Consider the following 16895-nt stretch of genomic DNA (forward strand, 5'->3'; position numbering starts at 1 on the left):
TTCCTGCTTTATATAAAAGCCACACTGGCCATTCAAGTATTGGAGGTTTTTTTTTTCCTATTTTTTTTTATAATTTTTACTAAAATGATGAAAATAAGCTTGAAACTAAAGAAAAAATAAAAAAAAATACCTCTACCTATAGGGCATATTCAGAGTGTGCATGTAGAGAGCAAAGCGCCACCTGCAGATCCACTACCGAAACTCTCTCTCCACTCTAAGGAAACAGCTCTTGTTTACTAGGTTTTGGAGAATAACAATCCAGTGGAGAAGTGACACCAGATTTCCTTCAGTTTGTGCCAGTTTGCAAGTTAAAGGTCAAAGGGCAAAGACACAGAACAGGGCTCTTCAAGGAAAAAATTTCACAGAAGACAATGTTTAAGTTGTTGTTAATGACAGTCAACAGATCAATAGCAAGTTCAAGGCAAGCTGTTCATTGTTTCAAAAGCTAATCCCCTCAAAAGCTGGCTTTCACACAAAGCCAATTGTCTGACTCATGGGGTGCTTTCCTTCTGACCATCTCTAATAAGTTCACAGCCCAGTGGCTGTAAAGCCATTCACTCCAAGAAGCAGCTTCTAAAATCAATAAAGAGGTCTGTCAGTTTCTGACTTTTCTCTAGGAAAAAAAATATTGATACGATCCTGCTCTGCAGGTCACATGAAAATGACAATACTGCTGTTAGGACAAATTACACTCAACAATGGGATGCTTTGGTGTCTCTTGGCTCTGTCAGTGATCAAATAGATGGCTAAACGCCAGAAGCCACACCAACCCTTTGAGAACTATGGCTGACATGCAGTAGGAAATGCATTCGATGGTATTCATGCAACTCAGAGTCATCATTTTAATTCAGTTTTAACCAAGCAATGCGAACAGCATATTTTGTGGCAAACTGAGTTTTCATGCAATGGATTTGAAATAAAAAAAAAAAGATCAATGTGTCTGAAGAAGAAAAAGCTTAGACTGTTCTAACCGATTATTCAAATAAAATTTCACTCTCATGAGATATTGTTAACAAAATATCTTTTTTATTTGCCAGAAAAGTTTTGGCAAGTCACACCACTGTTGTTTGTTATAAAAGCATTTATGCAGTACTGTCAGTCATTAAAGAATTACATGGGATTGGAAGGTATGCTTTACAAGTCTGAACTTCTCGAACGTGTGATGGCTTTCCCTTTTGGCCACTTCTACAAATGACCAGATTGCAAGACTGATCATCCTGACTCTGTAAGCTGGTCTGATAGTTCTCAAAGGGTTACACCGCTGTATTAAAGAGGAACATATCTTTATAATATGACCATCACTTTCTTTACTTCAGAGACACAATGCTTCTCGCTCTGCTTTGCGCTGAGTATTGCTGACAGACCAATGGACGGCCTGGGACAAAGGCCTAACACAACTGGGAAGAATGTCACAATGATGCTGGGTCAGGAGGCAAGAGGGGGTTCAGAAACATTTCAAAACAACCAAAAGGTCCTGTTTGAATACAGCTATGAGTATGGAGGTGATGATACATTGTGGACATAGTTGAGAACAGCTGTAGAAAATGAAAATGCATGTATTATTAAGGCTGTTACTATATTGCAGATATTTTGGCCCCTTGTTTGTTGGAAAATGGCTGTCCCAACAGTCTAGCGTCCTGCATGTATGTTCCAGATCTCCCACCTGACAAGACAATGCGCAGGAAACTATCCATAGTGGTCACAGAGCTATCTTCTTTGGAGACAAAGCTGTTTTGGATCTTCACACTTTTCTGAAAGTTCAATTGTGGATTTTGTTGTTTTTAAACTCTTCTTTTGCTTTAAAGCAAAAACCTATGGGTTTTCTGATTTGCTTTTTTTTTTAATCTCTCTCTCTCTCTCTCTTTCTTTCTCTTTCCCAGAAATGGGCTCAGATTTCAGAAGGAAAAGTATTTTTTTTTTAAAAAAAATTAAGAAGAAACTTTTCTTCTATATTTCTCTTCTTCAGTTAATCCTGAAATTTTACTGGGCATTGAGCGTGCAGAGGAAAGGCCTAGAACTGAATGACAAAGAAAGACAGAGGACTGAAGAACGGCAGATACTGTGCATCATGGAAGCTTCTCCATGAATATATTTCCACTCATGTGCAGGACCAGCAACCATCTAGGTTTGGAAGGTCAGCCTCGATCAGGCTGCCACAAGCCTGCTCCTAGCTAGGAAACAGCATAACAGCTCTTGTCTTGAATCTCAAGTTACCACAAACTCCCGGAAAAGAAAGAAAAAAGAAATCCCTACATCACACCCACTCTTGCATAGAGCGTTTACAGTACAGTATGTGGCGGGGTGTTCCTTTCCGCTTGAACTGGAACACAGTGTAAACCAATACAAGGAGGCATAAGGCCAAGATGCAGGGAATGACAATAGCTATGGCTTTCACAGTGCTGGCTGTGTTGTCCAGTTTGATGACAATGTCTACATCATCTGGTGGGCTGAGTCCTTCTTTATCTCGGTCTGTTGGTCCATCACAGCCCATAAAGTCCTTGAGGATGGATCTTGGATACCCAGGTTCTACTTTGAGTATCTGGTTGTTGAATTTCCAATACTCCTTTCCTTTGTAGAAGTAGGTAAAGCCTGGAGAGAAAACATACACACAGAGGTACCACTCATTGGTGACCAGGTATATGCATACAGATGATAATGAAATAGGCAACTTCTCAAAACATGTAGCTTAATATCTTAAGTCCTTTCAATTTCTAAGGAAAAAAAGTCACCAGTTCAACTGACTTACAAAGGCTCTTCGTGAATCTTCCAGGGATTGACTTTTTTCTCCTCCTTTCTTCTTTTCCTTCCTTCCTTCCTTCCTTCCTTCCTCCCTTCCTTCCTCCCTTCCTTCCTTCCTCCCTCCCTCCCTCCCTCCCTTCCTTCGTTCCTCCATGCACCTTTTCTTTTCTGAAGCTGTCCTAGAATTCTCTAAAGAGTGCAGATGGGCCGCAAACACAGGACAATTGACTTTTTGGTCTCAGTTTGCCAAACGTTTGGGCTGCTGATGTATGGCAGCAAACTGCCTCATATGTTCTGATGTTAAACAAACAAACAAAACAATGAATGAAATGTATGTTACCTATAGACAACTTCGGGTGTTGATGTTAGTTATTGCTATTGTAAACTGTAAAGGGGGTCACATTCTTTATCTGACTTATGGGAGTACTATCATATAATTCACACTAGAATCATGACCTTTATCAGAGTATGCTGTTTGTTTGAAAAATTGGATTATTAGTTTATCCTTAAGGTGACCCTGAGGAGGTTGTTCAATACACGATTAAAATGTTTCTCATTTATTCAAATCTTGAGCATTTGCTCAACATCTTAGTATTAAAATTTTTTGTATTCTTCCTAAATAAAAAGTTCCCCTTTAGCTTTGAATAAGAAATCTTGACAAGTGGATGGTATGTGGGAATTTTAACAAGCAAATGTGTTTATAACCTGTTGCGTAGTAATCTCGTTTCTAGCTACAGGTTATGCCTACACAATTGGTTTTTGGTTTGTGTGTGTGTGTGTGTGTGTGTTGTGTGTGTGTGAGAGAGAGAGAGAGAGAGAGAGAGAGAGAAATGCTGATTAATTTTATTCTAAAATTGTACCACATATACCTTATGGAATTTTAAAAATTACTATTAAATGCTTTAGGAATAGAGAAAAATATTATAATTCTAGGCTTAACATTCAAATAATACTCTTATTTAATTGATGAGGAATTGATAGAAGTTTCAAATTCCTCAGTGGTCTGTGATCCAACATAATAGATGTGTTAAGTTCTTAACATACATAAACTTGTTGATTTTCTTAGAAAGATTTCCAACATCTTAAGACACATACCCAAGTCTGTGATTATGTTCCATGGATTTGATTCTTGCTTTATGTCAAACAGAATCAACAATAAAATAGAAAAAAATGCTATAGGAGTTTAAAAATATATTTTGAAGGTTGTCTATTTTGAATGGTGTGCTACAACCCAAGAATTCAAATGATGATTGGTAATGCATGCTATTATTACGGGAGAGTTAAATTGAGAAAAGCACTGTTTTATAACATTTATAATTCTTCCACTACTTAGAAGAATTAATTTTGTTATATTTTTTGAGAGCTGTTAAGAGACAAACACAGACAGACTTATGCAACAGTTCATAGCAGGAAGTGAAACACATGACTTTGCTTCTTAAATGCCACTGCACAGATAGATGACACTCATTGGATAAAGAATTCCTCAATCTCAAGAACATCAGATAGGCCAGATAGGTCATTATTGGTTATGTTATATTGGAAATTATTTTGTTTAGTTTTGTAAAAGTCTGCTTTGGCTTTTAATTTTGAAGAAGACTTAGTTATTCAGTCGTAGAAACATGCTAAATGAAAGGAGATTCAAACTCTTTTGTGGGAGAACTAATGTTTGATCAGTCTAGTGAGACACTGCACATATTCAGCAAGTTTGGATGAGAAATCCAGAGCACCTGTCAAATCACAGACTATGAGATGATCAGAGATGAACAATATCATTGTTTTTAATTAGATATTCAAACTAGGTGAGAGTACTGCTAATGGTTATAAAGGACAAACTCATGTCTATAAGTGTCCTTATCGCTAACTTTTAGCGCTAATTACTATAAGGTAATGGACAAAAAGGCAAAGTTCAGAAGAAGCCCCCATCCATACTAACACATCTACAGTTCAAACATTACAGCAGGAGACCCTAAGCATGGAAACAGAATTTACACTTACCAACTATACTTGTTAGAATAAAAGCTGGTCAGTAGGTGTAAAAGAGGAAGTCTGAAATCTTTGCAAGACATTTGTCAAATTTTGATTCTGCACTAATCGACTGTAAAAATTTAGGTTTATCATCTTTATTTCTTAACTATCAGTTGATGACTTCCTCAGCTGGCCACTCGCTAAAAAATACCTGTGCTCTTCGATTCCTGTGTTATGCTTCTTATGAGGAAACTTTTAAGAGAGAAATCAATGGCAGTGCAATGTACTTTATATTGTTTTCATTAGTTCAGACCTTATAAGATCATTTTTTTTTTATCGTTTTGGCCTCACAAAGTAATGAGGCAGTCTACCTCAGTGGCACATTATTGCCATAGGCACTGTATCTATTTTCTGTTCTTTTATTTTTTCTTAGGTAAAATTAATTTGTACCCAATAAATATTAATGAATATACTGATTCGTGTAAAATACGTGTGTGAGTTGTATTTGGAGATTTTAACAGGGCATAGTGAGGTGGATAATTAATCAACAGAACCGAGAAACAGAATTATTTTAACAGGTAAACACAGAGCTGCACACCGAAACACAAACCTGGAAAATAGTTTGGATATAGGTAAACTAAAACTGGAAACATAAATAAAATATTTGATTTGTATAGAATGTAGGAATAACTTTTAAGGAGAATTTAATTTTCTGCAATAGTTTTAGGAGTGTTAAAAATCTTCCAAGCTTTTTGAAATAGAGTTGAAGAATAATGGCTAAGAAGAAATCACACAATTTAGTTGGTCTGAGCGAATAGAATTTTGATTACTATAGTTACTTAGGGCAGGATAAAAGTGAAGAGGAAAAGAGGCAATAACAATAGCAACAGCAACAACAAAAAGGAAACAAAAATATTACAATTACTAGAGTCTCACTCAATAACACAGCTCTTTAAGAAGCTATATTTAGCATTTCCTCAGTTTGGAACAAGTGAGAAATTAGAAATATACAACAGGTCACTGATCAGGTCAATGTAATGTGGAAAATTTGTTAACGTTTTTGTTTTGTTTTGTTTTAGAGAGTGTATTAGAGTACATTTAAGAGTGGTTAAATGGTTTGGAATCAAGTTTTAGAAATATGTCTAAATTATGTTCAGCAGTAAGCTATTTAGCACAGATGAGTACTGATTAAAGAAGCCAGACAATTAAATAAATTTGTGTATAATAATTGCCACATAGTAAGCATTCATATGACATCAGGAAGACATTTCATGGGTGAAAAGAAAAAATTAAATTTTATATTTAGATAATAGAAATGAGATATTTCACCTAATTGAGAATAACAATAAAACCTATAACTTAGTTTTAAATATATTAATTAACATATACTCACTATTAGGAGATTTCTAACAGTAAATTTTGATAGTAATGAAAGAGTGAATGAGAGAAAACATTTTATTGTCCTGTCTACTTTGCTGTATGATTATAAACATAGTGTATAAGCCTTCTATGTTGTTTCTTATGATGATATCAATATACTCGGTCTACCTATTGTGTTGAGGAGAGCCTTCTGTTACACATGATTACCAGAAAGTGCTATTGTTATTGGCTAAACTTAGGACAGTGTCTTTGGGAAGAAATCCTGTTCCACATACATTTGTTATTATGGTATTTTCAGGAATTTTAATCGGTAAGTAGTATATCAGGTTACTAAAATGTATTTAATCTTCAATAGTAAACTACTTTCTATGTTTCCTTCTAATGAATTGAAATAATAAAAATCAAATTTAAAACCATTCAGGGTGTAAATTAAATGTAAATTCCTAAGGAGAACAAAACTAAATGTAAATAGCTATCATAAATGTTAATATGAATAATTCATGCTTCTAGCATGGCACTTTCAAATTACTTGTTTTAACATTAAACGGTGATATTAAAACAGAAAACATAGCAGTTGAGTAGTGTGTGCACTGTGTACCATTTTCCTTGTGGACGAAAGCTCCCTGAGGTGATTCAGGGATTCCTTTCCAGATGGTGATGGGCTTGGGGTAGCCAGGGTCCATGGTTTTCATTTCTTCACTATATCTCCAATACCTAAAATTGGACAATCACAACAATACCTGCGTGAAAAAGTCACTCATGCATGCATTTGTATTTTCATTAAATGATGGTTACTTCCTGTGCACCTGTTACTAACTTAAAAATAAATTACTGATTGTAATCATTGGAAGAACAACTGACCTAAACATTATTCTCTGTCTTCTTCAATGTATTATTGTCCATATCCTTCAGATGGTAAAATGACTATTCAATATGATAAAGTTAATAATGATGCTATATAATAGACTAACAATTCATAAGGATGTCACCCAAAATGATATACATATCTATACATACATGTAAATATGGTCCTGAGGTATAACCCTGAATAAAACACACAAGCTCTAGGTTTAATTAACATTGAATTTTTAGATATGTGACGATATAATCAACAAACCGGTTCATCAATGAAGATGTACAATGATGAGTTAGTAACAGCTATGAAGAGAACACCACATAAAACTTTTATAAATCTGTATATTATAGCATTTGAAAGTAAATCCTTTGTGAAAAATTAATATTTCAGGTAAGAGATTAGAGGAACAGCAAAAATGAGAGGGCAGCATTGGGAAAAGCTGTGAGAGCAGCAATGAGAGCAGTGAGAGAGCAGTGAGAACAACACTGAGTGCAGCAGTGGGAGAGGCAGACAGAGCAGCAGAGAGAGAGAGAGAGAGAGAGAGAGAGAGAGAGAGAGAGAGAGAACAAGCAGTGAGGGGCAGTGAGAGAGCAGTGAGGGCAGTGAGAGAACAACAAGCGAGCAGTGAGAGCAGAGGTGAGGGCAGAAGTGAGGGAGTAGCAGTGAGAGAGAGCAGTGAGGGCAGTGAGAGCAGCAGTGAGAGCAGTGAGGGCAGTGAGAGCAGCAGTGAGAGCAGCAGTGAGAGCAGCAGTGAGAGCAGCAGTGAGAGAGCAGTGAGAGAGCAGTGAGAGCAGCAGTGAGAGCAGCAGTGAGAGCAGCAGTGAGAAGAGCAGTGAGAGCAGCAATGAGAGCAGTGAGGGGGCAGCAATGAGAGCAGGAGGGGCAGTGAGGGGCAGGGGAGAGAGCAGGAGAGAGCAGTGAGAGAGAGAGCAGAGGGCAGTGAGAGCAACAGTGAGAGAGCAGTGAGAGCAGTGAGAGCAGCAGGAGAGCAGCAGGAGAGCAGCAGTGAGAGCAGCAGTGAGAAGAGCAGTGAGAGCAGCAATGAGAGCAGTGAGGGCAGCAATGAGAGCAGTGAGGGCAGGAGAGCAACAGTGAGAGAGCAGGAGAGAGCAGTGAGGAGAGAGCAGTGAGAGAGCAGGGGGCAGTGAGGGCAGTGAGAGGAGCAATGAGGGCAGTGAGAGCAGCAGTGAGAAAACATCAGTGAGAGCAGCAGTGAGGGCAGTGAAGGCAGTGAGAGCAGCAGTGAGAAAACATCAGTGAGAGCAGCAGTGAGGGCAGTGAAGGCAGGAGAGCAGCAGTGAGAGCAGTGAGGGGCAGTGAGAGCAACAGGAGAGAGCAGTGAGGGCAGTGAGGGCAGTGAGGGCAGCAATGAGAGCAGTGAGGGCAGGTGAGAGGAGCAGCAGAGAGGAGCAGTGAGAGCAGTGAGGGCAGTGAGGGCAGTGAGAACAACAGTGAGAGAGCAGTGAGAGCAGTGAGGGCAGTGAGGGCAGTGAGAGGAGCAATGAGGGCAGTGAGAGCAGCAGTGAGAAAACATCAGTGAGGGCAGCAGTGAGGGCAGTGAAGGCAGTGAGAGCATCAGTGAGGGCAGTGAGGGCAGTGAGAGCAGCGGTTATATTATTAAATGTAGTAATTAAATTAATTTTAAATATGTTATATAAAATACACTGTGACAATATTTCTGCCACATTAACTCTTTTGTTTATATACATACATGTCATCATTCACTATGAATGTCTATCTCTGAATAGGAACCCTGATTTTCCAGACATTAATTTACGGCTAACATGCCACCTACATACTGACCGGTCGCCTTTGAAGAAATAGGTTTTGCCAACATCTTCCCACCATATGGCGGAATCAATACCATGAGGGGGGATTCCATTCCCAAGGGTAATCAAGTCATGAGGGTATCCAGGTTGAAGAGTTGTGTCTTTGAACACCCAGTATTTGTTACCTGTATAACATAAGTGTAGATATAGAATCAATTAGTAAAACATCAATCACAAAATACCTGTCAGCTTAGTGCATGGATATTACTATGCAAGAGGTCCTGGAAATAAATCAGTCATTATTACCCCTAGAATACTGACATTCTGGCTCAAACAATAATGGGGTTTTTCAAAGACAGATATAATGAATAAGCACCTAAGTAGTCTAAATATAACAGTTAATCTAAACATAAACTAAAACTACTTCTTAATAGTATGGTATAAATCTGTGTGTTAAATTAAAAACTAAATTTATAGCTTAGATATAAGGAAACCATTTTATGTCAAAGATTCTTTTCCTGGTTTATCAAAGATCCCACATCTATAAATTGCTAGCATTTTTCTGTGCTTTTTATATACTGTACCTATTTTACTTTGTGATGATAACATCTACTCTATTAGAGCATTCCCAGTGGGTTGATAATTTCCTTTTATTATGTAGGCATTTCCAAATAGCTTTTGTCAAACAAATCCCTCCTCTTTTGACTCTGAACTTATTAGAATTATAAAACTAATGGATTAACCAAAGAACAAAGAAAATTTAACCCTAAACTGTTCAAAATTGCAGAGTAGAATATAAAAACAGCAGGTAGACTTTAGTCAATTATGCTGATATTTGTAAATTGTCTAGAGAAAACATACCTCTCATACATCACTCTTTTGGCACACTGCATTCATTACCACTTAGTGAGATAAATTAATTGTTTCAGAGATAGGGAATATTTATTATTTTAGAGTTAAGGGCATTTTTAGGGGTACCAGTACAAAGGACTGATTGGTTATAATACAGCACTGATTATTAGGTGGGTGGGAAGCCAGAGTGGTGGGACCTGTCTGCTGAGGTATGGAGGCTTGCAGAGAGCTCTAAACAAGGTGAATTTTCAGACAAGGCCAGACAAGGCCAGACAAGGCCAGGCATCCATATTCAGGGACATTCTCCAGACAAAGACAGGCAGAGACAGGGAGGCACCACTGAGAAAAGGAGTTCCCCAATTTATGCAGAACTCAAAAAGCAATCTGATCAGGGGAGATGGCTACCTTAATAACAAAGTTCTCCAACAGCAACCATTTCTTACATCACTGACATTTAACTGAGACTTTCACTTTTAGGATCATCAATACTTCAACTAAATGATCCTTCACTGTGATGTTTTTAATGAAAATGACCACCATAGACTTATATATTTGCAAGTATAGTTCTCAGGTAGTGAACTCTTTGAGAAATATCAGAAGAATTAGGAGGTTTGGCCCCTTTGGAGTAGTTGTGGCCTTTTTGGAGGTGTGTCTCTGAGGGTTACTTTGAGGTTCAAAATACCTATGTCAGGCCCAGTGACTCTTGACGTTTTGCCTGAGGATAAGGATGTAAAAACCTTCCCCAGTGTAAGGGATTGTTGGGGGGTGGGTAATGGGGATGGATGGGGAGGAACAAACCATATAGAAGCAGGGGGGGTTGGGGGCTTACAGACAGGAAACTGGGAAAGGGAATAACATTTGAAATGTAGATATTTATAGAACATTCCATCCTAAAATAAAAGGATATACCTTCTTCTTAGAACATCATGGAACCTTTTCCAAAATTGACCATATAATCAGTCACAAAACAGGCCTCAACAGATACAGGAAGATAGAAATAATCCCATGAATCATATCAGATCACCATGCACTAAGACTGGTCTTCAATAAAACAATAATGGCAGAAAGCCATATTTTGATTTCTTCCCTTCCAATTTGTATCCCTTTGACCTCTTTTCGCTGTCTGATTGCTCTGACTAGGACTTTGAGTACTATATTGAATAAGTACGTAGAGACTGGCAGCCTTGTCTAGTCCCTGATTTTTGTGGGATTGCTTCAAGTTTCTCTCCATTTAGTTTGATGTTAGCTACTGGCTTGCTGTATATTGCTTTTACTTTGTTAGATATGGGCCTTGAATTCCTGATCTTTCCAGGACATTTCTCATGAAAGGATGTTGAATTTTTTCAAATGCTTTCTCAGTCTCTAATGAAATGACCATGTGGTTTTTATCTTTCAGTTTGTTTATATAGTGGATCACGTTGATGGTTCTCCGTATATTAAACCATCCCTGCATGCCTGGGATGAAGCCTACTTGATTATGATGGATGATTGTTTTGATATGTTCTTGGATTCTTTTTGCAAGAATTTTATTGAGTATTTTTGTGTCAATATTCATAAGGGAAATTGGTCTGACGTTCTCTTTCTTTGTTGCGTCTTTGTGTGGTTTTGGTATAAGAGTAATTGTGGCTCCATAGGATGAATTTGGTAGTGATCCATCTGTTTCAATTTTGTGGAACAGTTTAGACAGTATTGGTATGAGGTCTTCTGTGAAGGTCTGATAGAATTTTGCACTGAACCCAGCTGGACCTGGGCTCTTTTTGGTTGGGAGACTTAATAACTGCTTCTATTTCTTTAGGAGTTATGGGGTTATTTAGATGATTATTTGTTCCTGATTTAACTGTGGTACTTGATATCTGTCTAGAAAATTGGAATAGGAATGGATTAAAAAATGTAGTATGTCTACACAATGGAGTACTACTAATCTTCAAAAGCAATGACTTACATGAAATTCATAGGCAAATGGATGGAACTAGAAAATATCATCCTGATGAGGTTACTCAATCACGGAAAATCACACTTGGTATCCACACATTGATAAGTGGATATTAGCCAAAAAGCTCAAATTACCCAAGATGCAATCTACAGCCACAGGAAGCTCCAGAAGAAGGATGACCAAAATGCAGATGCTCCCACTTCTTCTTAAAAGTGGAAAAAATATTCTTAGGAGGGGATATGGAATCAAAGTTTAGAGCAGTGATTCAAGGAATGGTCATTCAGAGCCTGACCCACATGTGGTCCATTTATATACAGCCACCAGAACTAGATAAGATTGATGAAGCTAAAATTGCATGGAAAGGGACTGGATACAGATCTCTCCTTAGAGACACTTCCAGAGTACATCCAATACAGAGGCCAATGCTAGCAGCAAACCACCGAACTGAGAATAGGACCCCCTTGTGGGGAATTAGAGGAAGTATTGAAAGAGTTAAAGGAGCTTGCAACCCCATAAAAACAACAGTGCCAACCACCAAGAGCTTCCAGGGACTAAACCACTCCCGAAAGACTATACATGGACTGACCCAGGGCTCCAACTACATATGTAGCAGAGAATAGCCTTTTTGGGGCACCAATGGAAGGGAAAGCCCTTGCTCTTGCCAAGGTTGGAACTCCAGTGCAGGGGAATATGGGGGAGGGCAGTAAGGGGGATGTGTAGGGGGAATACCCGTATGGGGGATGGGGAGGGGAGGGAATGGGGGCTTATGGACAGAAAACTGAGAAGGGAAATAACCTTTGAAATGTACATAAAGAAATATATGATAAAAATTTAAAAAGAAATATAAATAAGAAATACCCAATTTAATAAAAAAAAAATCCTTCAGCTATTTTCCTAGCTCCATATTTGCCTGCATGTTCCCATGCTTCTTGCCATGATGATCATGGACTAATGCCCTCAACCTGCACACTCAAAATTAAATCCTTTCCTTTATCAGACTTGTATTTGTCATAATGTCTCTTCACAGCATTAGAATACAACTAGTATATTCAATCTTCTTTGTAGATTAAATTGACCAATTAAAGTAGTTACTTTTTTGAGCAACCAGGAAGACATGTTATATTGTTCCTTTGCCCTGTAGAGTTTGTTTTTGAACTTGATTTTTTGTGTCTTCAACAACACATTAATGTTTATATTTGTTTCTCTTTTCTTAGTATAAATATTGATTGTGCTTTCCACCATGGGTTCTTATCTTGTTATCTGAAGGTTTTGGTACCTTTGGAGGATAGGGCCTGGTCAGTTGCCATAGTTCCCTAGAGGCAGGCCTGCTCTGCTCTGCTGCCTGCCCACTAAAGTATGAATAGCACTGGCACACAGTTCTTCTATCTGTGCTGCCTTTCCTTCACTCTAGCAGGGACTGGAATCCCATTGAAACCACAAGTCAAAATCACGTTTCTTCCTATAAGTTATCTGTCAGGATTTCTGTCACAGTGAAAAGGAAAGTGGCTACTACAAATCACAAAAGGAAGTCTGTAAGAGCCAGATTAAGAATGCCTGTACTGTACACTTACAGTATTACCGAGATACTGACATTTGAGGTAAACATCCTTTCCCTCAAAGAATTACCCCCCCTTCCTTTCCTGCTGAACAATTTTATGACCAGCCATTCCCTTTGGGGTTGAGATTTATAAATTAGTGAGATTATGTCATTGCCAACGGATGTTATGATTTACTTCTCTTTATAAAATTTCAATCTCCCCCTCAGACAAGCATTATAATACATTAGAATATCCATGCTACATTTCTAGATTCCTGTGTAGAGAACACCATGAAGAGCCCTTTCAGCAAGAGGAATTTGGGATCAGTGAACTGAAAGATCACTGGAGTACAATGGGCAAGGAAATAACACTAAGAGCCCAGCATTGGCAGTGCATTGGTAAAGCCTTCAAGGTAGTCACATCAGGGAAGGAACATGATGAATTTTAATTTTCAAAAAACTTGTTTGGGGTCTTTTCACAAGTGTTCTTGACAGAAAAGTATAAACAAAAACCCAATCTCTTGTAAGATAAACTAACTAAATGAGTCCATCAGATAACTAAATTTCCCTGTCCTCTGATGTGTGCACTAGAGGCACAGGAGTAAACAAGGCTGGCAACATTTCCTGTGTCATAAGGCTCACCATCTAGTGAGGGGATGAGGGGGAAACTAACCTAAATCAAGCAAAATAACAAATAAAACAATTTTGAAGAGAGAAAAATGATCATGTTGAATAAAAGGACATTACTAGGATGGAGAAATATTAGGGGCAATTTTACACTGAATGCAGTTAAGATCAGCATTCATTCTTTGGCAGGTGTGAATGTAGAGGTGTCTGAAGGGGTATCATTTGCCACTTGTGTTTGCACATGCATGTGCACATGGAGGCCAGAGGTCAACAGCATCTGTCATTTTTTTTATTTTATTTTTATTATTATTAACTTGAGTATTTCTTATATCCATTTCGGGTGTTATTCCCTTTCCCGGTTTCCGGGCAAACATCCCCCCCCTCCCCTTCCTTATGGGTGTTCCCCTTCCCGTCCTCCCCCCATTGCCGCCCTCCCCCCGACAGTCTAGTTCACTGGGGGTTCAGTCTTAGCAGGACCCAGTGCTTCCCCTTCCACTGGTGCTCTTACTAGGATATTCATTGCTACCTATGAGGTCAGAGTCCAGGGTCAGTCCATGTATAGTCTTTGGGTAGTGGCTTAGTCCCTGGAAGCTCTGTTTGGTTGGCATTGCTGTACATATGGGGTCTCGAGCTCCTTCAAGCTCTTCCAGTTCTTTCTCTGATTCCTTCAACAGGGGTCCTGTTCTCATCTGTCATTTTTTATGGACTGTCCACCTTGTCTTATGAAAGTCAGTCTCTCATTGGTCTGGGGATTAGTGATGTAGGCTAAGCTGACTGACTAGTGGTCACTCCAGAAATATGTGTCTTCACCTTCCCAATGTTGGGAGTATATTTCATAACAATCTCTAATCAATATTGATGTATATATAAATTCAAAGATAATAGATTAGTGAAGGCTGTTTTACATGACTGAAATGTTGAAAGCCAATGGTACAATGGGACAAAGTTTACTGTATGGTTAAGTAAAAAGCAGGTGCAACTGAGATGGTAAGGAACAAGTGAGGACAGGGACTTCCACAGGAGCTTGGATTTTATTTTATTTTATTTTTTTATGTCCAAAGAGGTAGAAAGTAACTGACAATTATATAAAATGGTTTAGTCAGTTTGACCGAAAATGCAAAAGAGCAAAGAGGAAAGGAGAAATGCACTCATGTTGTATTTTGAAGTTGGAATTAATGGGATGACTTGGTGATGGGATGAAACAGAGATATCATAGATTATTCTCAAGCCATGCTTTATGCAGATAGACAAGAAAATATGAGTATTATTGAATAAGAAAATAAGACTAGGGATAGGTGAGAGCTCCAAATTCAAATTAAGAGTATGAGATATTAGGGATATATTTCTATGAACAAGCAAGAAGACATAGCTGTATTTGTCATTATAATTATAATAACCTGTAGCCTATAAGCATAAAGTGGCATTTGACAATTTAGGACCACATGAGGATTATATAGCAATTACAGAGAAACAACAGCTCGACTTCTAAAAAGAAATGTGTTTTACAAAGGGACCACTTGTAGGAATAGGAAAAAGTGGTCAAAAAGAGGAAGAACATACAAAGCTGAGGGTTAAAATAATAGAAATTTCAGAAATGGAGAGACAGAGATATGGAAAGGAAACAGGTGAACAAACTGGGTCTCCCTAGTGCCAATGTCAGTGGCTCTGGAAACCAAATAGTATATACTATGGAGGATTTTCAGCAGTTAACTTATAACTGAAAGGCTGACATCTACCTATGACCTCTATCTGAGTTTCATTTAGTCACGATCTGATATCCTGACAAAAAGGTAACTCATGGAAGAAATGGTTTATTTCAGCCCACAACTCCAGATTTCCATCCTGGGGAAACCAGGAACATGAAATAACTGGTCATGGCTCTCAATCTGTCCTCTTGTCCTTTCCCCCTTTCTCCTCATTCCCTATCCCCTCTCCACATGCTTATGACTGGTCTCTACTTCTCTACTCCTTTTTCTCTCTTTCTCTCTTCTCCCTCGCCTTCTCCCCCTCTGCCTTTCTCTGTCTCTGCTACCTTCTCAATTCCCCTCCCTATACCCCTATATAAACTCTCTCTCTCTCTCTCTCTCTCTCTCTCTCTATATATATATATATATATATATATATATATATATATGCACACACACACACACACACACACACACACACACACACTACATCTGCAGTCAAGAGCAGAGAGTGAAGTGAGCACATGCATGCTCACTGTATTCAGGCCACTCTTTATACTTACACAGTCCAAACTCCAAACCCAGGAAATGATGCTGCCCATAGAGGGTTTGTGTTTTCACATTTATTACCAAGTGATCTAGACATCTCCCCACACACATGCCTTTAGGGAAATTTATGAAACACACAGCCCCTCACTGAATCTCTTTTCCCAGGGGATTCCAGGTTGTCAACTTGGCAATTAAAACCATCACCACCCAACTTCCTATTAATTTTATTCAGGCAGGGTAAATAAAACTTATTCCATTGATCAGATAATAAACCTTGTTTCTTTCGCTAGTAATTGTTCCTTGAAGGTCAGTTCTTTTGTCAGTAATAACAACGTTTTTCCGTTTTGTCTTTTATAAGCAATTACTTTATGCCTCATTTTCCGTTTTCACTTGCAACTCTAAAACAAGGGTGAGGAGGAGGGATTGACTGAGTAAGGAAGCTGGACTGAAAGACAGTAGGGCAAAGGAAGGACTGAGCTATGAATGGATGAGAAACAGTCAGGGAAGTATGCGCAGTTCCTGTGCTGTGGGTTATCAAGTCTTTGCTCCCTCGAGCTCACTTAACACATTTCAGCTTTTCTTCTAACTGAATGAGACAGCTTCTTTATGAACTTGGAGCATCCGAATTCTATACAAAGTATAACATCTATATGAACCTCCAAGCCTCTGAATCAGCATCCTGGCTTTTAGCCAATGAACTATGCTGTCTTCTAGCCATTCTCCTTAGGGATTTAATGACAATTCTGTTGCTTGTATTACTGCAAATCTCCTTTCTTGCTAGCTTGGCTCTAGGTTGTCTCTTTCATTTATTTTTCTCAAGGCAATTAGAAAATTCTTCTAAAGTTTATTTTAATCACACACAAGAAAAATTCCAATACATATATATTTATTGAAAGGCTCCTGTCAACGTGGTTTGCTTACGTCATCCTCACACCATGTACCAGCTACTTAACAAAAAGATGATCCCTTCAACATTTACTCTGATCTTTTCTGTGGGAGCACC

The 16895-nt window shown here is 38.4% G+C and overlaps 1 protein-coding gene across 1 annotated transcript in view; it reads right to left on the minus strand.

The window, feature by feature from the left end:
• Nucleotides 1-213: 213 nt before the first annotated feature.
• Nucleotides 214-16895, minus strand: part of Mmp16 (matrix metallopeptidase 16) — a 241821-nt gene continuing 225139 nt past the window's right edge. The window contains exons 8-10 of the mRNA XM_032905461.1: nucleotides 8744-8894; nucleotides 6683-6798; nucleotides 214-2589 (exon numbers count right to left, since the gene is read on the minus strand). Of these exons, the coding sequence (XP_032761352.1) occupies nucleotides 2255-2589; nucleotides 6683-6798; nucleotides 8744-8894 (602 nt within the window). The 3' untranslated portion in view covers nucleotides 214-2254. The remainder of the gene's footprint in view (nucleotides 2590-6682; nucleotides 6799-8743; nucleotides 8895-16895) is intronic.

This window comes from Rattus rattus, chromosome 1, assembly GCF_011064425.1.
Source record: "Rattus rattus isolate New Zealand chromosome 1, Rrattus_CSIRO_v1, whole genome shotgun sequence".
NCBI classification, from domain to species: domain Eukaryota; kingdom Metazoa; phylum Chordata; class Mammalia; order Rodentia; family Muridae; genus Rattus; species Rattus rattus.